The sequence below is a fragment of the Argiope bruennichi genome, chromosome 9, assembly GCF_947563725.1.
Source record: "Argiope bruennichi chromosome 9, qqArgBrue1.1, whole genome shotgun sequence".
Lineage (NCBI taxonomy): Eukaryota > Metazoa > Arthropoda > Arachnida > Araneae > Araneidae > Argiope > Argiope bruennichi.
The window spans coordinates 117,110,131-117,135,354 of NC_079159.1; the positions used below are offsets into that span (position 1 = coordinate 117,110,131).

General features: G+C 25.7%; 1 protein-coding gene across 3 annotated transcripts in view; it reads left to right on the forward strand.

Moving 5' to 3' along the window:
- The window catches only part of LOC129984164 (U4/U6.U5 tri-snRNP-associated protein 1-like), a 38,959-nt gene extending 16,588 nt beyond the window's left edge, over window positions 1–22,371 (forward strand). For 2 of the 3 annotated variants that reach the window (XM_056093966.1, XM_056093967.1), the window contains exons 13-27: window positions 252–348; window positions 1,435–1,574; window positions 1,659–1,731; window positions 2,711–2,790; window positions 6,456–6,515; window positions 8,129–8,238; window positions 9,944–10,023; window positions 10,108–10,235; window positions 11,114–11,284; window positions 12,488–12,589; window positions 15,455–15,539; window positions 16,923–17,013; window positions 18,057–18,279; window positions 20,319–20,440; window positions 22,254–22,371. In XM_056093966.1, coding sequence (XP_055949941.1) covers window positions 252–348; window positions 1,435–1,574; window positions 1,659–1,731; window positions 2,711–2,790; window positions 6,456–6,515; window positions 8,129–8,238; window positions 9,944–10,023; window positions 10,108–10,235; window positions 11,114–11,284; window positions 12,488–12,589; window positions 15,455–15,539; window positions 16,923–17,013; window positions 18,057–18,279; window positions 20,319–20,440; window positions 22,254–22,284 — 1,593 coding nt within the window. In that variant the 3' untranslated portion in view covers window positions 22,285–22,371. The remainder of the gene's footprint in view (window positions 1–251; window positions 349–1,434; window positions 1,575–1,658; window positions 1,732–2,710; window positions 2,791–6,455; window positions 6,516–8,128; window positions 8,239–9,943; window positions 10,024–10,107; window positions 10,236–11,113; window positions 11,285–12,487; window positions 12,590–15,454; window positions 15,540–16,922; window positions 17,014–18,056; window positions 18,280–20,318; window positions 20,441–22,253) is intronic. The other variant, XM_056093968.1, reaches the window with a different exon arrangement.
- The last annotated feature ends 2,853 nt before the right edge of the window (window positions 22,372–25,224 follow it).

The window sequence follows — 25,224 nt, forward strand, 5'->3', positions numbered from 1 at the left end:
ATGTTCAAAAAGCTGAATGATTTGTTAATTGGAATAAAATGTTTAGTAAGGAGAATTTTCTGAGCCTTGGAATTATATATATATATATATATATGAAAGAATTACAGAAATTTTTTGTTATGTAGTAAGGCAAAATGACAGGATGCACCATTGTTGACTTTTTTTTGTGGGGGGGGGGGGGGGTCCATACTTAAGCACTATTCTAATGCATAAAAATAATATTAACATTAACTATTTTCTTTTTCTTTCAGTCTTATACATCTGATCAACTGAAGGGGCTCACTGTAGCTCATGATGTGGATTCATTTAAAGAAGGCCATCAAGTTATATTGACATTGAAAGATAAAGGTAAATTATTGAGACATGCTACGGATGAATCTGTATAGTATGTCCTGTCTTAAAAAGTAAAAACAATCTATTTTTCTCTATGCTAATATAAAAAAAAAACTTTAACATAAATAAGATATGGCAGTGTATTCACTTGAATTTTCTTGTTTTCTTAGATTTTTCTCATACCTCATACAAGAAAGGGTGCTATTTATAAGCACAGTGGAAAATAATTTGCTTAAACGTTGATCTATTGAATATATTTAATGAAAATTTGTAAATAATAATATGTTTATTATAATGTAAAAACTTAAAAATTTATATATTCATTTACACAAGATTTATTGCAGTACTATTTTCTTTGAATTTTTAATAATTTTTCTTGTGGTCTTTTATAGAACTTGCTTATAAATATGATTCCATTCAGAAAAAAATGATAATTGAAATATTTTCCATTGGGTATAAGTTTCATTGTTCAGTTCAATTAAATAGAATAGATATAAACATATGTGATAAATCATTTTATTGCTAAACTGATCAGAATTTATACATTCATAAATTATTACAACATGAAAAAGTTATCAACAAGGTTAAATTCAATATTTTCAACTCTCCCCTCAGTCTTTTATATATTTTTTTCATTGAAATTGCAAACGTATGTCATTTTTTCTATCCTGCTACGTTTTCTAAAAGTGTCGTAAAATATTATGCTTTTTCAGATTCAGAAAAAAAGAAATTTAGTCAGTAAAATTAATCCTATCATTGTTGTCAATTTTTAAATTTCTGTTAAGTTTAGCTGCTCCTTTTCTTTTTCTTTTTTTTTAATGGAAAATAATATTGTATAATAAAATCTGGTTACTTTTATATGATGTTTTTTTATTAAAATGATTAGAATCTACTATTTATCTATAAATATCTTAATCTTAATGGTAGCATAGTTTGAGTCAATTGTTGGTAAAATCAAATATATCAAAATGTATATTTTTTTTCCAATGTTAGAATTTTTAGTCATAAAAATATTTAATGTTTTTATATAGCGATTTTAATTAAAGCATATTTAATTTACTCAGTTTTTTTGTACTTACTTGATACATTATATATTAATAGGTGTTCTTGAAGAAGAAGATGATGTTCTGGAAAATGTAAATATTGTAGATAGTGAACGCTATGCTAAAAATATTGAAAATAAAAAGAAGAAACCTGATTATATGCCTTATGAAGAACCAGAATATGATGAATTTGGCATTGTAAGTTTTTAAATCAGTAATTTTTTTTAAAATTTCTATTTGGAAATTAAAACTGACTAAAACTCTTGACTTTTCTTTATTTAGTTGAAGAAAAAGAATTTGTTATCCAAATATGATGAAGAAATAGAAGGAGAAAAGAAAAAGACATTCAAACTTGGTAATATTACTATTATATATATATTCTTGCTATAAAAGGAATTCATATACAGAAAAAAACTCTCTTATCTAGAATTTAAGAAGTATAAATTAATAAAGACAATTAATTTCCAGATAATATCAGTTTTTAAAAAGTTTTCATTTTAAAATTTTCCAATGTAGTTCATTGGTTATTACTCTGAATACTTATTGATTTATTATTTTATAAATAAATTATATGGTTATATTGTTTTGTATTATTAATATTATTCAGTATCTGCACTATTTAATTTCTCATTATGCATACAATAGATAGAACTTAGTTAACTAACTGACTTTTCTCTCACAGGAGTTCTGAGCATGTTAAAATATTTAAGAGCATTAAAAATTATAAAGTTTTATTGCTATCATAAATATTATGCTTAATTATCAGCTTTTTTTAAAACTAACTTTAAAATGGTAAACAGATTACATTTGCCAGCAAGACAGATTTCTGCAGAAATATGTATTTCAGCATCTTTCAGAATCATTTTATTATAGTTTATTAATTCGACTAGTTTCCTTTTATGTCATAATTTTACTTTTTTTTTTTTTAATATTTCAAGCATTTTTTGTGTCAGTTTATTTATTTTAATGTTCAATTATTCATATCTCTCATCGTTTATGTTTGGACAATTCATTATTTTATGCAGTTTTTTTGTTCCAAACCTGTGGCATGTCTGCATATAGAAATATTATATTTTTCTTTTATACGTTGAAATATACATTTTTTTTTTCATGTCTCTGTGATTTTCTCCTTACATATATTTGAAAATGTATCATGGTATATATATTAGTTTTAATGGTTTTATTAAATCCATTCTTGGTAATTCTGTAAATTTTTAATGTTTGTATTAATTTAAATCAAATGTTTCATCATTCACACACAATTTACAGTATAATTGATGTTTTTACTTGTTTGAACAAACATATTTTTCTAATGCTATCATTTTCTTTATTAGGTGAAGTTAGCAGTACACGTTATGTAAGCAGAGAACAAGAGCTTGAATTAATTAGAATGAAATTGAAGCAGCAAAATGAGGTATGGTTTTGTTATGAATTTGTAAATTAAAAATGTTATAAATATATATACTTATATTTGTACTTGATGTTTTTGCAAATTTTCTTCAGCAATTATATTATTCTTATTCATTCTAGTTCATCATAGTAGTTACAAATGGAATACAAAATGTATTTTGGAAATGACTCAGTTGGATAGAAATATTTTTCAAAAGATAAGAATAATAATATTAAATTATCCTCTCTTTTGTCATAATACTTTAAGGTAAGAAATATTGGTAAGGTGTCATAGTATAACTGAACATTTGAAACACTTACATTCATTAAGTCTGCATTCTGAGAAGCTGAAAATGCATGTAGATAAAGATTTATTGTTCTTAAAATAGTTTTTTTATTAAATATTCAATTAAATGAGTTTGTTAACTGGGCTTATCAAAGTTACTTTTCAGTGCCAGTGATCTAGTATCATGAAGTATTTCTTTTTGATTTTTCAAAAAACTGAAAAGTCAATCAATAAAAAAACTGAAACAGAAATATTTGAATTTGACAAAGAAAGGAAAGTAATGAAAGAAAAACCAATATTTGGATCCATTATATTCTAAACTCTAGGCAAACTTTCAGAGACTTTGAAAACAGAGCTTTTTTTAAGCTTTTACTTTTGAAATACACTGGGCCACTATATGGCATGTTCTGTTGTTTCATTATCAGGAAGAGGATTTTGAGAGTAATTAGGCTTGATCTTATAGTGTTTTTACAGAAATTTATTACATTTTTCGGCATTCTGTTATTGTAACTTGAAATATTTATCGACTGTTTCACTGGTTTGGTATTTAAGCAAATCATGATTCATCTTCCTGTGCATGTTAAAGTAAATTAAAACTTAAAATAAAGACTTCTTCCATAATTCATAAATATTTTTATTGTTTTTGATATTTGAAACTTACCAGTTTTGGAGACCAGCTGTAGGGATTGCAATACCGGGATACCGAATACCGGTATTTTGAGCCATTTTACAATTTCGTAATACCGTTATTCACAAGTTTAAATACCGGTTTTTCGGTATTTACTAGAAATATTTTAAATTGTCTCCACAGGGATTGCCAACATAGCAAAATAGTATATGTTTTTGTTTTTATGTCTCCCCAACTGGCGAAATTAATTAGCTAATTAATAGCTTAATTAATTGCTTAAATCTAAATTAGCGAAACATGGATTATCCCTGAAAGAAGATATTGTATCTATAACGACTCATGGAGCAACAGTTATGAAAAAATTTGGAAAGTTGATTGGTGCAAATCAGTAATTGTGCTTTGCTCATGGATTTCAATTAGGAGTAAATACCAAATGCCAAATATACCAAAAAAATAAAGAATAGAAGAATCCAAATATTGTGGATATAGAAACTTCGGATTCCGACATTGAAGAAAGTAAGAGTGAGAGTGATATTGACAATGAAGATAATGACAATGTAATTGTGGAAGAAGATATTGCTAATGATGATGAAATATTAACCCATCAAGAATTGCTTCCTATAATTTATAAAGTTCGAAAAATTGTTAAGATATTTAAACTTTCCCCTAAAAAAAATTTCATATTAAAAATATATATACTAACTGAAAATAAAACAGAATATATGTCAATAATATATTCTAATACACGTTGGAACAGTTTACTCCTAATGATGGAACGGTTTTTGAAATTTAGAAATCCAATCCAAAAAGCAATAATCAACTTAAACCTGCAAATTAATTTTTTCAGACAGTGAATTCGTCTTAATATCCAGAACTATACCAGTTCTAATTCCAATAAAACTGACTATAGAGGCATTATGTCAGAGAGATTTTAATTTATTAACAGCTAATGCAACAATAAATTTCATGTTGCAATCATGAAAGAACAGCACAAATCACTTTCTGAAGAACGTAGACGTAGATGCCGAAAGAGCGTTTACGACAGCTGGTAATTTTTACACAAAATTACTTTTGAGCTTTAATGACAATACAACTGATGCATTATGTTTTTTAAGATCATATTTCAAAAATTTGTATTAGTACCACAGACTAAATAGTGATATTTACAATTTTTTTTTGTGATTTAAATAAATAAGTTGTTTCTTTACTTTTTTGTGATTCTTTATATACTGTTATAATTTATAAGTTCCATATTATTTTTTGTGATATTACACTCTTTTATAAAACTGGCAAATAAAACAAAGAAACACCTTGTTTTCTTTCTTTTTCTAAAATTTCTAATACCGGTATTAAAACCGGTATCCCGGTATTAAGATCTATAAAATACCGAATACCGGTATTGAAATTTTGGTCGGGTATTGCAATCCCTAACCAGCTGGTTTGTTGAAAATATTGGTTGTATTTAGTTTCAGTGAAATCGATTATATATAACTTACTATCTTGATTTCCTCAACAAACTGTTTTTAAGCGATAGATTGTTAGAGACAATAATTCCGTTTTATTTTAGTAGCCTTACATTTGTTCTGTTTATTATGTACATGAGCCTTCCTTTTGGAGTTGAAATCCCATTACATCATATTACTATTAAAAAGCTAAGCCTCTGAGTAATATGTTTCAAATTACACATTCTATTTTATGATAATGAGTTTTCCTTTTTGATTATCTTGTAAATTGCTCAGATATTTAGCAGAAACATTTTTCCTTAGATTTCAATAATAATATTATTAATCACATAATTATATGTTAGATTAAACAATGAAAATAATTTGAATTTTATATCTACAATAAAAATATTATGAAAAAGTATGCAAACAGTTTTAATTGTCCTAATAGATTGGAAAAAAGTTTCATAACAGTTAGATAGCTAACAGTAAAAAAGCTAATTTTCTAAATCTTAAAATGTTGCAGAAATCAGTTTTCTTTAATGACATTTTTTACATTTATTGCATAAAAAATTGTTTTGTTAAATTTTTAATTAAAAACTGTAGTTTAGTTTTATTTTAGTCACCCCAAAATGCATATTCTCATCCTCCAAAATATATTTTTATCAAATTCCATAGCTGTACGTCTTATGATTTGCCTTGTGGAGCACCAACATATATACAATTTCCCTTTATGATTAGCCCTTTCTTCTTTATTTTTATTATTAGATACTGCTCTTTTGAATTAGATTATTATTCAAAATTAAATATTGGAAAGCAAACTTGATATATAAGGAATCTAATTTTTCTATATATTGCATTTGTAGCATCTTACATTTACATAATCACTTCCACTATGCATTATAGATATTAACAATGAGACCTTCTTTCTCTGCTACAACAATATTAGGCTACTTGTATATTTTAAGCTAAAAAAAGTTAGATCTTTGGTTTAAGCAGTAAAGACAGACTTTTGCTGAGATAATATATATATATATATATATATATATATATATATATATATATATATATATATATATATATATATATATATTCAATGTTTTACAGCTATGTTTGTAATTTAGATGAATGAAAGAAATGAAAAGAAATTTTATATTAATATATTTGAATTAAGTAATTTAATAAATTCTCTCTATGTATATCTCCCTTATAACAATGCATTTTCTTTATTTCATTTTACATCATATTATTGCATATTAGTGCAAGTATTTCAGTCTTATAATTTAATAATATTCAGAAATAATTAAGGAAACGTTCTAATTGTTTTACTGCAGATGTCTCTTGAGATGCCAGAAATGAAGCCTGCTAATGAATACTACACAACTGAAGATATGGTAAGTATTTTAATTGATTGTGACAATGTTTTTAAATAAAGATAACAGATATTAAGATGGAAGTTTTAGCTATACTTTTTCATGATGTGATTTTTTTTTTAATATGTCTCATTTCCACAGAATGTGATAGAGGTGTACATTTTTTACAAGTCTTTGCTTCAAACTATGCAATTAAAAATTTTATGTAAATCAGCTTCATAAGATATTCTTTTGCGTAAATTTCACTATTCAAAATGGGATGATTTTTTTTTCTTTTGTTTTTTTCTAAACTTTTTTTTTTTTTTTTGTACTTTTTCCTTCATTGTATTAACACATTTACCCTGCACATTATTATAGATTATCTAATATTTTGATGGTTTGACCAAAAAATAATAGATTATATTTTAATTTAATTGAGAATATCATTTATTAACTTTATATTAGACAATATATGTTAGCCTTTTCAAGTGATAAGGCAGAATTATATTGCATTTAAAATCCTCAATTTTTGAAATGAATTTAAAAAAATAATTTTTTATCATATTTTGCTTTCAAAAATACATATTAATCGGAAATAAGGCTTTTGGTTTGATGTGGAAGATGCATTAAAATTGTGGCATCAGTGTCTAGTGAATGTAAATTTTGATATGGTGGCATTTGTAGGAGTATCATGCTCTGAAAGGACATTCAAACTTGATGATTGCAAATAAAACTGTGAAGCAACATCTTTTAACTTTTAATGAAAGAAAAGATTGCTAAGAATTCTATGTTCTAAGCAAATATTGCAAATCATTTAAAACAGCTCTGATTTGTCTTTTGAGTGCCACTAAAACTGAAAGAAAATCATCATATTAAATTAGTTTATGTCTGCAATACACCTTTAAAACATAGAGAAAATGTTTTGAAAGCTTTTGTTAATAGGCATAAAAATTGAATTATATTTATCAGGTTTCCTTTTTTTTTTTTTTTTTTCTTATTCATGGTCTTATTTTATCCATATATGTAATCTTCAATTACTCACATGAGCTGAAAATTTATATATTTATTGGGAAGCTAACTAGAAAGTGAAGTCTCAGCTTGTTAATACATAATTCATTTATAAAATTTTAATGAAATATTTTAAATATGGACAATTTGCTTAAACAAATTAAATTCTTAAACCAAATAGTATTTTCTTATTCAATTAATAAAACTTTTCCTGAATTTGCAAACTAATGATATGTTTTTTACATTTCTGTGGATTTTATAATGAATTTTTTGAATTCCTACTTAGTGAAGAGTAATAGATAAGGGGTGGGGGAAGTTCAATAATAGATAATCAATTACTATTTGTAAGTACTTCATATTACAGAATGACTAGAAATGATGAGTATTGAATTCTTTTATTCATATGATAATTAGCTAGACTTAAAATTCATTATAAATTTAGAGTAGGTACAGAAACCCATTATTACATTGTGGTTTGAATTTTTATTATTTTTTAAGTTATTTAATCTTTTATATGATAGAAATTGAGTATTGCTTCTATCCCCCCCCCCATCTCCCATTTTATGGTATGTGTTGTAGATGTATTTGCCTTTTTCTTGTTTTACCTTGTGCTTTGGTGCTACAACAGGTGCTTCCTGATCCCCCAGGTGCAGTTCAAAAAGCCCAAGAAGAAGAAGAAACTGAAAAAAGTGTCTGTCCTAAAAGCCGACGACTTGCTTGCAGGAGATACAGTTGATGACAGAGATTTAGGATCTAGGTAGTATTATTCTCATTTTTTTGAAATGAAAGGGGTAGAATCTATACAGGAATTTGTTCATTTATAAAATCAGTTAATTTTCTTGAATTTATACTTCCACTCCTAAAAATTTTCTATGCTTTTGCTTATCTTCACATGTGCCTTTTAAAACTTACCTTGCATATTACTTTGACTGTCTTTCTTCACTTGATGAAATGTTATGTTTAGCTTTGAAATTAAGTACAGTTTTTTTAAGGTTTTCAGATGTATGGTAAGTATTCTTTTATAATATAGAACAATTTTGACTGTTTCTCTTATAAGCATAGAAAACTGCAGATGTAGCTCAATTTGGTATTGAATTAGAATAAGAGTATTTTTCAGGTATATTAGTTTAATTGTTTGAAAGCTTATTTATTTTGTCAGAAATGTTATCCCAAATAATATATTGATTATAACTAAAAACAAATAAAAGCAGCTTTTCCCATTTGTGGATCCATAATGAAAATATTAATATTCAGCATTCTCTTGGATTATATTAGTTAATGCGTGTACAAACTTTCATATGGTGATTTTTAAAAGTAGAGCTACCTATATCATGAGGATATTTTTTTTTTCTTTGAAATATCACCTTCATTTACTTTTTATCATTTCATTTCATTTTTTAAAAACTTGTTTTGCAAAAAAATTCAGAAAAAAAAATCTTACGGTGTTAAAAAAAAAAAATATTTGAAAAAAAATGTTTATTTTTTGTGTTAATGTAATCCTCTATTTAAGTGTTTTTGCTACATAATTTTCTATAATTATTTTACACAATCTCTTTTTCCTGCATAAAATGATTTTACTAATTGTGTTTTATTTTAAATTTTTTAAATCATATGTTTATATGTGGGGACATCAGAATATATATTGCTTCATGAAATTAATCCTTTGGTAACAATTATATAGTTGTGAAAGCAGTTTTGTGTATTTTTTTACATAATAATGTAATTTTAGATTTGGGACAAAAAATTAACTTAATATTTAAAATTACTTTTTAGCAATTCAAACTCTAACCACCTGTAACTAACTGCAACATTTATTTGTTGTCTGTTTGGCTTTTTTTTTTTTTTTGAAAAAAATGTTTTATGTGAAACCATTTTGGTATTTAATTATGCAGATTAGAAATGGGTATAGTAACCATTCAGAGATTTTCATGAATTTTTAGGATTTTTTTTTTTTTTCAATTTATTTATAATTTTTTTTTTTTTTTTTTTTTTTTTTTTTTTTTTTGCAAACATTGAATATCTAATTAATAAAAAATTTGAAGTTTATAATTTCTTTAAGCTGATGATATATTTATACAAAATGATGGATAAATGAGTTGGTATTGGTAAAGTATATAAACTATATTTTAATGATTTGTATCTTTAAAGATGAAAGAAAAAAAATGAGAGAAAGTGGAGTGAGTGAAGTTTAATAAAATGATATTCTTAAAGAAACCGGTAACAAATTTTATTCTAGAAATACATATTGTGTTTGTTATATAAAATGTCATAATTTTAACTTTAGCTGTTATCATTATTATTAAATAGCATTATTATTAATAGCATTATAAATGTTGCTTTTTAAATTTCTTATTTGGCCTTTCAGCATATTGTCTATCTGTGAATTCAAAATAAAATGTTTTTACAAGTACATTGAACAGATTTTCTAGAAACAATTTCTTATGTGATGTTTTTATTTATAGAAGACGTGGTAGAATAAGAGATATAGATATGGATGATGGTGAACAGGACACAAAGATTGGAATCCCTTTGATTGGGGAAGGTAAGGGTTTAATATCTTATTTATTAAAAATTTCAATAATAAAATTACTATCGTCATTTGAATTGTTTTATTTCTTTGTTGTAGACATTGATACAAAATTAGACCTTTCCAATGTGAAAATAGAAGAAGACCAAGAGAAAGAATTGAACAGTGCTCTCAATAAAGCTAAAAAGCTGAAAGAACGTAAAGTAATGGCTTCAGCACCAGAAAAGGTTTGTTAGAATTTTCCTTTTCAGATGTTTTGTTGAATTGGAAATTTAAAATGGAGATTTTGTCATTACCATTAATTCTAAATTTAGTTGATTCAGTGTATAATTAATGTATTATCTTAAAAAATCTCTAATTTGAATAGTGGAGTGATTGAATGTTGTTTCATTTCTTTTGTGCTCTGAATAACTACAAATTGTTACAAAATCTTTAATCCTGCTGTATGTTTTTCATTCTTTTATGAATTAGCCTAGATTTAGTGTTTATATATGTGGGATAAATTTTCAGAAGAAATAACTTAGCATTTATATCAAAATTCTCTTGTTATTTTAGATTTATTTATTTATTTTCTTTTTCCTGGACAGTATATTATCATTATTTTAGAGAATGGACTCTCAAATCTCCCCTCCCATCCTTAAAAAATTAATCTTTATGATAGATTTTTTTTTATTTTCAAAAATATAGCCTTGTGATAGAATAAGGCCTCACATTGTTTTTCTTTCAAATCAAAAGAAAAAATAAAATTGAATTGTAGCTTTAGCACTTTCAGACCAATCCTTATATTTTCATGTCAGATATTTAAATAAGTATTTTAAATACTAAGGTTTATGCAAATGTCAGTCATGTGAAATTTTCTGAAGCAGAAATGCAGTGTTTCTATCATCTCTTTATCTTTCATTTCTTTACAAAATCCCTAGTTTATTAAAAAAAAAATCCTAGTTATTTAAATTTAAACAAAAATCTTTAATTCTTAGTATATTTATGATATCTTTAATCATTGTCAAAACAGCAAGACTCAAAAAGAAATTGCTCTTATGCTAAAATGCAACATCATATATTTAAGAAAGCTTCCCAGTGTTAATGAGATACTTTTTGTTTCTAGGTTATTGAAATATTAAACAGTGTAAATGGTAGCAATTTGGATTCCCCAAAAGCTTCCAAGAATGTAGTGAATATTGAACTGAATTCAGTTGCTGAATTTTGTCGCACTTTGGGAGAAATACCCACTTATGGAATGTCTGGAAATCGAGAAGAAGAAGCTGATGATATGATGGTAATTAATTTGCATTTAAATTAATTTTTGTTACTCACCAAATGTTTTACACTTAATATAATAAAATATATAAATGATTAGTTTTCTTTTCAAAAATTAGGAAATTTACAAATTTTTGTCATAAAGTAATTGTTTTTAGTAACCATTATGACTGTTTTAATTATTTATAAAAAATGCATGGAAAAATATGTAGTTCCAAAGGACATGTAACATATTCTTTTGTAATTGAGAGTATTATTTGTCAATAACAAAAAAAGAGTAAAATTAGAGAATTTCATGTAAATGAAATTCATCATGTATCATTAATCACAAAATCTGTTTTCTTCATGAAAATTACTTTTAAGAATAAATTATGAAGATTGAGATTCAGTTTGTTCTGAATTTCTCTCTTTAGTTATGATCTTACTCTGTAAAATACTTCAGTTTGTAGTTCTTAAGAAATTATGCTCTTGTTAAGAGCAAGCACATTGGTTTTAATCATCATCAAGTACTTATTATAAAAAAGTTGTGAAAACTTGGTTGATGAATGTCAGTTAGCAAAATAAAATTTAGTATTAAATTGAATTGCTTTCTTGGATTACTAATTTTCTTTGGGAATTTCATGAAACTTATAATTATAGCTAAAAATTATCTTCTAAGTGATGAAATATATTTTTGATACTTAACTGTTCAATAAATAATTCTTTGCCTGAATAATAATAATAATAAAAGACATAGAATATCACTTTTGATACATATTATATTCTGTACAATATTCAAACTCTGTAAAAAAAAAATGTTCTTATGTGATCCCCCCAGGGCATTTCATTGGTACATGTTTGATATTTAGTGGCTACGTAATATATTTTCCTAATTAACTATTGTTATGTAAGAAATTCATTTAATTCAATAAGTTTGAAATTCATTTTTATGAATTTCATTAGTTAATGTGTACGAAACTCTATAGAATTTTTTTTTTTTTTAAATATGATTTGCGGATTTTGTATTTGAAAATTATACAGAAGTATTTACTTTGTGAATTTTATCAAGTTCAATCAGTGTTTTTTAAAGATTATTATTTATGTATTTATTTTTTAAATTAGATGATAAGTTATATTTATTATCTTCAATATAATCTGTGATAATTTAATTATTGTTATGAAGAAGACATTTAAAAAACTGAGATTTTCATAGTTAGGCAATTAAAAAAAAAAACTTTTATAGGATTTCGATAGGGAGCTTGACGATCGTCAAAAGCAAGAAGAAACTCAAAACCAAGGAGCGTGGAATGAAGTTGATGTGGAAGAAAAACCTGCTGAAATATCAGTAAGTAAACTTTGAATTATAATTCTGCAGCATTTAAGAGTAGTACAGATACAACCCCATCCCCATTTGATTATTTATTAGGTTTTAATATACACTGTTTATTAATTGTCTGTTTACTAATTGTAAACCTATGGAAAACTTTTTTCGAATCAAAACTTATGAGACTGTTAGTTTATTATGAAGCTTTTGTAAGTATAATGTTTTACAGCAATTTTTATGCTGTTTAACCTATTAATGTCCAACTTAATTTAAACAATGAATTTCAATCGATTTCTTTATGGTTCTAATTGTAAATAAAAAAATAAAATTAAAAATAAGGAAAAACCATAAAAAAATCAGTTGAAAATTATTTTAAAAACTTCATATATTGAAAGATTTTTTAAATATAAGATATCAGTAAATAAATATTACTTTCAGATTCTCAAAATTTCATTATTTTGTCTTCAAAACAAATCTTGCTAATCAATAATAAAATGCAAGTTCAAAATTTTTTTGGGAATACATATTGATCTGATAGAAAAAGCAAATCAGAAATAATGAAATGTGTTTAATATTGCGCCAGAAATTAAATGTGATTGTCATATAAAAAGGACATTAGATGTTAACTTGTTAATAGTGGCCAATTTTATAAGGGATGGGTGGTTGCTTTTACCAGTTGTATTATTGAATAAAAGGTGATTTCTGTCCATCCAAATTTATCATGGTATATGCACCTGCCAAAACTGTAAATTTACCTACACCATTTACCATTTATTAGTAAAAATATAAATGAAAATTAATGATAACTGTTCATCTTATTTTATTTTATTTCTGAATCATTTTTATTAAATTGGGAAGAATGAAGCTAATCTATTGTTGTATTTCAGTTACTGTGAGCGATATCAGAGAAAGAAACTAGATTCACAATAAACATATTTCTGCTCAACATATGCTATTTATATTTAATAAACTTAATCAGCAATTTGTTCTACCAAATTATAGATTTTGAAGGTGTTTTTTTGTTTTATAGTAATTTTGATTTCTTTTCATTTCTCAGAATGAACTCTGCCATCTGTATTAATAATAAAAGTGAATATGTGTTTGTGATTGTACTTTACAGGTCATACCATTTAGTCCGTAGTTATATTATTCAAATATACTTTTAAAGTTAGAACACTTATCTTGAAATGATTTTATTTTCTTGAAATTTTAATTGTATTTTTAGTTAATTAAAATACTAAGCAATTTTTTTTAATAACTTTCAACACTATTAATGTTCAAAAGGAGATTTTGTGTTACTTTTAAGTTTGAAAATTTTTTTTATCTATTTTATGGAATCAGTTTATTTGTTGTCCAGTTTTTCTTTAATATTAGTTAACTTTCAAAATTATTTTGATCCATAATTTACAACATCCTTCATTATTCATACATTTGCGTTCATTGTTATCACAAATATTCAATTTAAAACTAAAGTAATATAATACTGAATTTTGCTTTTTTTTTCAATTTCATCAATGTTTATGAAATCTATAAATAAAATTCTCTAAGATGTTAAGTATTTTAGAAAATATATCTGGTAATCCCAAAAATTATGTTTGCTAATTTTTAATTCCTTTTATTGGTATAATTTAATGAAACTGTTATACTTAAAATATGCTGTGCGATTTTAATGCTGAAATCAAATGTAAACATATCCTCATAAGAAATATACATTTTGCATGAGGTGTAAAAAAATAATGACCTACAATATGTAATTAGATTTTAAATAATGTTTACAGTTACTTGATTATATTTTGGACATTTTTATTAAAAATTAACAGAGCACTGCAAAGCTAGTAAAAAAAGACCACAGATTAAAAAGTCTATCTATCACACTGTCTATTACAAATTGAAATTTAAGATTATTTTTTAAAGGTAACCATGAGATTTAATTCGAATGAAATAAAATCAATATTCTCAGTAAACAGTATATATATATATATATATATATATATATATATATATATATATATATATATTCTGAACAAACTAAACATATTTCTGAATCAAACCAAAAAAGCATATAATAGCTGAATAAACAAAACTATATAATATTATTCATCATACTCTTGAAACTATTCTGGTGCTAATATTCTATGATATATAAAACATTGTTTCACTGGTCTTACTGAAACAAGCTCATTGAAACAACAAATGTTTTGGGAAGTGGTATTACAGAAGGGAGTTGCTATCATAAACAGACAAAGAATCCTTCTAATTTGAATATTTCTAAATTTTTTTATATACAGTTGTTGGGTATTTATCTGAAGTATGAAAAAATTAATCAATATTAAAAGACATCCTGCATTCAAATTTATCAATCAATTCGGCTTCTTCAAAAAGCAGCTATAAAAGCATTCTGTCCTAATTATTTTTTTTTTTTTTTTTTTTTTTTTTTTGAAATTTTGAGAATTTGAGGATAAATTAGCTCCTACTCATACCCTCAAATCACAGCTTGGAAATTCATACATCATTTTAAAATTAAGAATCATATTTATTGTAGGAAAGGATTTTTATACTAAATAATTTTTTAGAGGCAGAATAAAGTTTGTGGATATTTTGATAAAATGTATAGCTGTTTTATTCAACGCTTTCAATTTATTGTTTCATATTTGTAATGAAGGAAGCTTGTTATAAATTTTTTGCTCACCTTGCTTTTGTTGGAAAGAGAAAAAATTACTTATTATAAATTTAAATAACAAAAAATCAAAACAGAAAAATTAATCTATAATATAGTTTAAAAAAATTATTTTTAAAAGCTATTTTAATTAAGTTTATAAATATAATACTTGGTATTTAGCATATATAAAAATACTGAGAGAAGCTGAACATCTTTTTATATTTCAGATGAGAGAAAACGAACCTATTTTAGAAGAAGAACCAGATATTAGTACTGGTGTTATGGGAGCATTGAAGCTGGCAACTAAAAAAGGTTTGAATACCCCTTTTTTTCCCCTTTATTTCCTTTATCATTCTTGTACTTTTTATTCTTTTTCTTTCATAAGCATCAAATATGCAGAAACTATAACTCTTTTACTATAATTTTGTAAGATATGGCTTTGAAAATTTTTGAAACTTAATAGCATGTTGTAAGATTCAGAATGTGCTGTTATTGGCTTTAGAACAAAGTTTTAACCATTTGTGCTTTAAAAGAATGTTATTTGAAAAATTCAGTGTCTGAAAATTATAATCCATTATTATGAATCAGCCTGTCAAATAGGGGAATAAAACTGTCAAATACTATACTAGCCAGTATGTAATATGAAGAATCCCAAGAAATCTGCTTGACACTAAAACTCCTTGAAAAAAATCGAGGACACTTTTTGAAATTTAAATAAGTCTTAATAATATTAAACTATTACATTTCACATAATGCAATTACATATCTTTAAAGAAGATTTCAGACAAAATACAGAAATAAAATATTTGCATTACAGAGGAGGTTATGCTAATTTTATTCAGACAAAAAAAAAAAAAACATATGCATTTAATAGTAAAGAATCAAACTACAGTAATTGCCAATAATTATAATCCTTTTGAATATCAAGGAAAGTAGTAGCAATTGCTGAAGCTCTTGTTCAGTGGTGCAAATAGTCAGTTTTGACTATCTCTTCAGTATATTGAATTTGTCTGCTGTCATGACTGGCATAGTTACAATTTTAATAGTGTGTTGTGTTCTATTGTCATTTAGAAAAATATATCATTTGAGAAAGGTAATGTTGTTTATCCATAAAAAGAGCCAGCATAGCTTTATCGTGTAAAAATGCTGCTTTTGTGCAAATTAATCTGAATGCAACTACATCAGAAATACAAAAGTCATGTCTGTGTTTTTAGAAAACTTATTTTGTATGGAACAAATTTGCAAAAACTCAAAAAAAGGGATGACTGAGATATGAGGTAATTGTAACTACAAAAATCAACAAATAGAAATATTTCTTTTTTGATGAGATTTTGATCATCAGATCTCTGTAACATAAAACTACATGATATGAAAAATCTAGTGAGAGTTTATTACCAAGTTTTAAACATAATTGTATTTTATAATTCTTTTACTTCCTGGTAATATTACCTTTGCCCTAATTATATCACTTTTAAACCTCATAATTGAAGTGCAGAGTGAATTTTCATTTTGTATTTAGTGTAATGTTATTTATTATATGTTTAATGGCAGATGTATGCCTTTCTTGTATAGAGTAAAAATTAGTAATTTAATAAAAATAGGTAAAATAATGCATTAAAATATTGTCTTAGTAGTTTTCACAAATTATGCTTTTATTATAATGTTTCATATATATTGTTCTGTATTTCACAATAGGTTATTTGGATAAAGAAGACAAAAAAATGCTCAGTGCTCCAAGAACAAGTAATCTCCAGGCACAATCCTATACTATAGAAGAAAAATTTTAGTAAGATTTTTAATTTATTTATTTTTGTTGTCCAACAGTTGTAAAAATGCAAATTTTCATTTATGAATATCTGAACGGTATACTAATGTATTCTTACAAAACTACCTGATTCAGTTTCTCTGAATCTGGTATTTTTCAGTGAAACTGAATAATAATTTTATGCTAATTTTGAATGAAGGCTTGTGTTACGAGATGCATCATTCATACACCGTTTCATTCAAATGCTGTTTGAAATCATGCATTTTTGTATGTTCTCTCCTTTTCTTGGAGTATGTAATACGAAAGAATATTTTTTTATCACTTTGGCTTATATATTTATACTAGTTAAGTTATTTAACTTTCTAATCACATCAAATTAGCAATGTATATTTTTATAAATGAATCAAAGTTATGAAATAATTTTATTTTGTACCTAAATTTATTAATTTAGTTTATAAAAATTAAAATTGATATGCTTTTTTTTCCCACTTTCTCATGATGCACTAGTTCAATAATACAAGTGAAGAACTTTTTTTATCATTTGGTTTGATTTAATTTTGCAATAATTTTAATTTTGTATTAAAAGTGCACACTTCTTAAAATAATAATTAACTTGGTGTCTTATAATTTAATAATTGTTATTAATATTTATTAGAAATAATGTTAAATAAACACATATGTTTTGACATACATTGATACACTGAAGATGTTTCAGAATGAAATTATCTTTTCAGTAAACTATTTTACAATTTATACTGGTCACCACATTCTCTGTTTAAAGTAAAATTTCAATATTTGAAGAATTCTAGAAAATGAAGCAATTCTGGCAATGAAGGTTTTAACATTTTATGAAAGGAAGAAAATTATTGTTTGTGGATTTCATATTTTTGAAACAGAAAGTATTTTATAGCTTATTGATAATATTTACAAATAACAATAAAACTATTATCAAGATAAAGTTTTTTCATTGGTTCAGGTAAAATTTAATTAATGTTGTTAGTATCAAAAATTAGTTAAATAAATGCTCAAATTGTTCCTGATTCGAAATTGTTACTATCTTCTAGTGAGGATGACAAATTTGGAAAACGAGACCGATATACTGGTCCAGTACAGGAATTTCGAGAAAAATCAAATTACAAGCCAGATGTGAAATTAGAATACATTGATGATAATGGTCGCCTCCTGACAGCTAAAGAGGCTTTCCGCTACCTTTCACATAAATTTCATGGGAAAGGTCCTGGCAAAAATAAAGTTGATAAGAGGATGAAGAAATTGGAGCAGGATACTGTAAGTTTTCCATTTTTTGCTTATTATTTTACTTTTGATGTGCTGTTTGCCTTCATCTTAAAAAGTGAAATTTGAAATTTCCAAATGCAGTGAGTGATAAGTTAAAAAATCTGATCTTTTTTCAATACAGCATAATTAAAAATGGTTTGGGGGCTAGTAAATCCATCAAATCAAACATTTGAGAGTTCCTTAAAAAATCTATTCTATGTTTTTTATTCCTAAGGATATTTTGCATAGTATTGTCAAATGTGTATACATATAATAACTCCTTTTTTAAATACATACTATAAAGTGAAATGTGTACTGTAATTTGTTCTTTCTTGTATGTTTTTGTTTCTAAAGACTCAAGAATTTCTTCCAAATAATGGAATATTGATACATTCCACTTGTAATATATCTATATCATTCCAAAATAAAATGATGCTGAAGAAGCTAAAAGTTGATGTTAGGAATCAATGTTCTCTTTCTACACTTTAGCATTCATGGAAGTTACAAGCATTTTTGTGCTTTAAAGAGTCACAAAATGGTCATGGGTTGACATCATCTAAATTTTGCTTTAAAAAATTAACTTAAAAAAATTTTATTGAATGATTGCCTTATAATCTTAAATAATCACCTCAGAAACTTTTAAAACACCTAATTTTTAAAGATAAAAATTCTTTTAACTTTATAAACACGTCATATCTAGAATAAAAAAATTTTTAATGCAAAACAAATATTAGCATTTGTTCTAGAAATAATTTCTCATTTTAAATAATGTGATGTAATAATGAAGTTAATTCTTTCAAATTATTTTATTTTATTTTTTGATGTAATGACTCTCTGTCGAACAATCCAGGTTTTGTCACAGCAGGTCTCATCTGGTAATTCAATGGTGCTTTATAATTGTGGGAAGAGTTAAGGTTATACATCACTTATAATTATTGATTGTGTTTTTTGTTTGTGTAGTTCCCATCTTTTTTTTTATATTATTGTTGTTGAAATAGAGATATAGAAATGCTAGTTCAGTTCTGCAGTCACTGTAGTTGTCTTCTGTTCAGAGGTCACAATCTGTACTAGCATCTGTCTTTCATTGAGCTATGACTTTTGTTCAGTTATTCTTAATTGAAGTCATTTTCATGTGTATCCACCATACAGTCATGACTTTCAATAATCTTGAGAATCATTCACAATATTAACTATTGTGGTTACCATTTCTGCAACTATATGCAAGCCAGCATTTTATTCTCCTCCAAAATTTGAAGGAGAAATTGTTCTAAAATCATACTTTGCAAAAAAGAAAAATAAATAAAGAAAGAAATAAAGTAAATACTGTGATTACAGGTTTGTAATAAGATGCTAATCTTATAATATATTTATTACTTACATGCAAAAAAAAAAAAAAAGTTGTAGTAATATTTATATATCATCAGAGCATCATCCTTTAACAAATACAACAGATGTTAAAAGATATGTCATTATTTTATTCTCTTACTTTAAGTATGTAAAAATTTCAATTTTCCTGCAATCTTAAAATTATTTTCTAATCATTTGAATTAAAATTTTCTTTCAGTTGTAACTTCTGAATTATTCTTATGGGGTTTTTTAAAAAAATTTGTGCTATGAAGCTACATATACATAAAATAAATGCATGACTGTTATATTTACAGAAAATTGCTTTTGAAGCCATATTCACTTTGAAATATATTGTGTCTGATTATAATAAAAATAAAAATCTTAAAATCTTCTGAAAATTGAACTCTTTTCCGAATAATTACTAAAAGAATGAACGATGTGACTTAAAGATATCAACATCTGCTTCCTTTCCTAAGAAAATTCCCAAGCTAAATAGTTCAATGGATTCTTTCTTTTATTATGATATGTTTTTTTCATATACATAAAACCAGAGCTGTTAGTATGCTTTAAAACAAACATATACAACTTGCATTCTTTTTAGGAAATTTCTGTACATTCTTTTTTGTAAAGTATTTCAACTGCCTTTAATTGACTTATTTTTTGGCGTATTCTTACTTTTAAATATGTTTTGTTCTTACTTTCAGAGACTAAAGCAGATGAGTTCAACAGATACACCACTCAATACTGTGAAATTATTACAACAAAAACAGAAAGAGACTCAGTCTCCATACATAGTTTTGAGCGGAGGAAATAAGACATTGACACAGTATGTATAGCAGTTTTCTTCCCTTTGTATATATATATTTGGTTTTTGTAATATTTTTTGTGTTTCTGCGCTTTCTTACAATTTTTTTTAAAATGATAACTTGTTACTTTCTAGTGGAGAGGAAAAAAAAAGACTAAAATAAAGTAAAATGCATTTTATTTTGAGGACATTTCAGATGATACAGATAGATAGTCATGAAGATAAAATATTACTCATTAAAAATTATGAAGATGTCTGATTAAAAAAGCACTAATTATGAAAAATTAATGTCATATATAGCCATATAAAGATGTCTGTATATGACATGTCATATTAAATTCATGCCATGTCATTTCAATTGTTTTTCATATTTTCTGTTCATTGTGTGTATGTACCTTCCCAATGGAGACTAGTCTTATGACATCATAGAACTATTAAAAATGTAAATGTATGCTTCATCTACTTATAAATTTCATAGTATTGCGACTTCATTGTTTTAATTTATTCAGTAAACCACACAGATATTCTACAGAATTCTTCTTCTTCAGCTTTTATCAGTAGAAGAAAATTATGAGATGAAATATTGGATGAAACTATGAAAACAGTTCAAATTTCAGGGCAACAATCTAATTTGTTTTTGGAAATTAAGCAAAAAATTATTTTTTAAGATCATGTAAAAATCAGTTTTTTTTTTTTTTTTTTTTTAATCTGAAAAACTATTATGGGGGAAAAAAGCCCAAATTTTTAATTAATACAAATTCAACGAATCGCTTTGAGGAGCTCATTCCCACCTTCCAAAGCTTACATGTACCAAGTTTGATTGCTCTAGATTAAACGATCTGGTTTATAAAGTGCCAAAATATATTCACCTTTATATTTAAGAGAAAAAAGAGAATTTTCTAATATTTCCATTTATTATTGGTAGGTAATATGATTGATGAAGCTCTGTATGTTATTAAAAACAATAGTCATTATAAAGAGCACTTTTTTAACCAACCTTAAGTAAAGTGAGCACATACCTGTCTGTAAGATGACCATATTTACTTAATATTGATTAATTAAGAATTCAACTTTCCACTTTTTAAAAAAATATATATATATTAAGTAATATTACATTTGTAATTTTTCATGACAATTATTATATCTGTATTGTGTTTATAGCTATTAAAGGTACAGAATGTTAAAATTTGCTTTATTTAGTACAATTAGATTAGGACATAATGATTAATGCCAGGTATAGTAATTTAGAACTATGGTCGGTTGACTGGCATTCCGTTCTCTTAAACTTTGTGTCAATTCAAAGGATATTTGACCCTCAATATCATATTTAATGTGCACCTGTTCCACATACATGGCAGTTTTTGTTGAAATCAGTGTTTGAAACTTGTGATCCTTTAATTTCATTTCAGAGACCATACCACTAGGCCATCAACCCCTTTATTAACAGTACGAAATATTTATCAAATTATTGGAAGATAAATTTTTGAGAAACCTTTCCTTAGTAGTGTAAGAAGCATAAATGTGCTTAGGGCAAAATATTTTTTCATCCACATCTTTTCTCATGACATTTCTGAACAAAAAATAAAATAAAATTGTCTTGGTGGTGGCACTCGAAACTTGTAACTAGGACATTTAAACCTCATTGTGATTATTAAATTATTGTTCTTTATGCAGGTGCATTTTCATAATGATGTTTTAAGAAATCTCAGTTTGGGATAAATGAAAAGCCTCAGAATTTTGATGAGATTTTTAACTGGAATATAGAATTAGTATTTTGTTTTTATATTTGTTGCTCATTTACATTTTCTAATCTTTTTTTTTTCCCCTCTTATAGGACAATGATTTCAAAGAGCAAACCTGTGTAATCTGTGCAGATTTGTAACAGTCATTATAGTTTTGTAAACAATTTTTTTTGTCTCCATCTGTATTAATAAAATATATATCATCTTTTATCTTGGCTGTTTCATTTTGCTTTCAAGCAAAAAGAGTAAAGTGTGAAATTGCAAAGTTATATGAAAAGCCTTTTTGAATTTTAATTGAATTTCCTGCCTTATCTATTTCACACAAAGTAAAATTGGATACATTTTCTTTGCTGTATAACAGAGCAATGTATTTATACGTACTATGATTATATACAAAAACGTATATATTCTTAGAGCAACATAACAATGTATATATTGCTTTAAGCAAATATTGAAATTAAATGTATTAATATAAAATTTAATTATACATACGTCTTCGGAAAGTAAAAATAATTTTTGCTCAAAATTTTTAAAAAGTAATTTTCTCAGTTTTACTGCATGTTTGAATAAAGATTTCTTTAAAGGTCTTTTATTTTACTTTGCATTATTTTAAAAATTTATTACCTATATTATTAAAACATAAGATGATTGATTTTAAGATTGAAACTTTAAACCCAGGCTGATATAATAGAAAGAAAAATAAAAGATATTGGACAAATCTAAAAAAATGAAAAGAAAACCAGATAAAGAACTAATTAATTATTTTAAAAAGATGAAACAGAAAAAAAAAATCATAAGTAATGCATTTTCTATTTTTATTTTCTCATGCATGAAATATATTATGAGAAAGTATTGTAATTGTCAAACGGATTTTGATGCCTTTTCATGCTTCAGACTTCAAATCTGAAAAACATATTTTTGGAATTATGTCTATCTATCTGAGAACATGATAGCTCAAAAATTCTTTGGGCTAGACGAATGAAATTTAGTATATGGTCTTTGCAATAGGAATTTGTAGATTTCTATCAAAATTTGAGCGAGATTCATTCAGAAAAAGTTTGTCCAAATGTAAGTATACATGATAATTATAAAAGAAAAAAAGTTAATTGGATAAAATCTGGCACACAGATTTGGCATCTAAAGGAAACAAAATCAAAATTTGAATGGAATATATTTGGTTTATTAAAATTTCAATCAAATCCATCAAGTTATTGACTGTCTATCTTTCCTTGTGTTAGCTCAAAACCGCAATGACTGCAACTATTACTTTGTGTCATATTTTGGCTTCAATTACCGCAAAAACCAAAAAGTGACCATTCGGTTTTCTGATGCTTGTGAATTTACCACAAACTGACTATTCCGACCCTCCAGAAGACAAAAAAACTTGAATGGCCGAACCACCGCAACAGCAACACTGTGGTTGAGTCTTAAGAACCATCACCGGCCACGGTACAACCCTTCCCTTGGGAAGTACGTCCCATCACCGATGAGAGGACTCAGACCCTCACCTTTTTGTGTGCTCACGAGGGTAGCGAGAACCAACCACATTCCATCTTATCCGCAATTACGAGGTGTGCCCCCCCCCCTCTCTTGGGACTGCTTCTGTATTTATCGCATCTCATTTATTAATCGTCAAAGATCGTATTCTAATAGGCTATTTCGTAACTAATCGCTAATGGCATGCGGTTAATAATACGCAAGTACATTTACTAGAGAGAATGCTAGAAGGTTTCAAAGAGACTATTTCTATAGTTTACTACTATGTTTGCTTCAATCTGATCTATCCACATTGATCAAATTAGATGTGTTTATTTATAGAAAGAATTGGGAACAGGAGTTCTGATGGACATTTGAAAGGAAATTCGATCTAATAAACATGTTTTTCTAAAACGAACAGTTTTTTGACAATTCAGAAACAAGCCAATTCAGGAAATGTAATTCATGTTCGGGGCATATTTAAAATACTCTTTTTAATTTTGGGTAATTTTTTTAAAAATATATTTAATAGAAAAGTCGGAACTATCTAGGCATATTGGTGCATTCTTAAAAATTTGAGCTGCAGACAAGGAAATGAGTAATTTGCTTAAAAAGTGTCGTGCAGCTGAAAAATAAGTTCAAAGATTTTTTGTTCCCGAATCACTAGTTTGAAGGATATTTTTTTAAATTTAAATTTTGTTTATATCCTGCAACATCTTACAAATCGAAATCATCGTAAATGTTTTTACTAGTTTAAAAATTTCTTTTTTCATTTATTCAAACACTTTACCTTACCAGTGGCAGATTTCTGACTAGGCAGTTGCCTATGTGCGGAGGGAGTTAATGAATCAATCAATAAAAATCGTAAATTGTATGAGTTATAAAATATTAGGATCTTTATGAAGTATAATTGGTCGATCTGTTTGATTGCATTCACTTGTTCATTATAATATTTATAAATAGCAAAAGCCAGCTTAAATATAATTAATTATATATGAATGTAACTGCTGTGCAATTATGAGTCATTCTGATTATTTTTACAAATTATACATTTTTATAAAATTAATGAAATAAAAAAAATGTCTAAAATTAATCATACGCACGTTGATTAAATTAAAAATGTATTGAAATATGAAACTAAATAGACCAATTTACTAACAAAAGGATCTCATGATAAGTGGTGGATTCTTTCATTTTACGGCCCTAGATAGTGTACATTGTGAGGCTCCCTCTTTTAATAAACTTGTCAATTTTTTTTTTTTTTTTCATTTCAAAATATTTTTGACTTAATCCACAGATTGATTTATTTTAAGTTATTTTTTAATCTTATAAAACTTCGTAAAAATACTTTTTATTTATTTATTTTTAATGTATATATCATGAAAAAAGTGGTTAAAATAATAAATTTCATAAATATTAGACAATGGTTTCTTTATACATAAATATAAGGCAATAGATTACGTAATAATTTTCAAACGAATATAATATTAAAAATTCATTTTTAAAGTGCATGTCCATAAGAAATTATCACAATCATTTAAATGGCTAATTAATATCTAAATCTAAAATATAAAAATCAATTTTTGT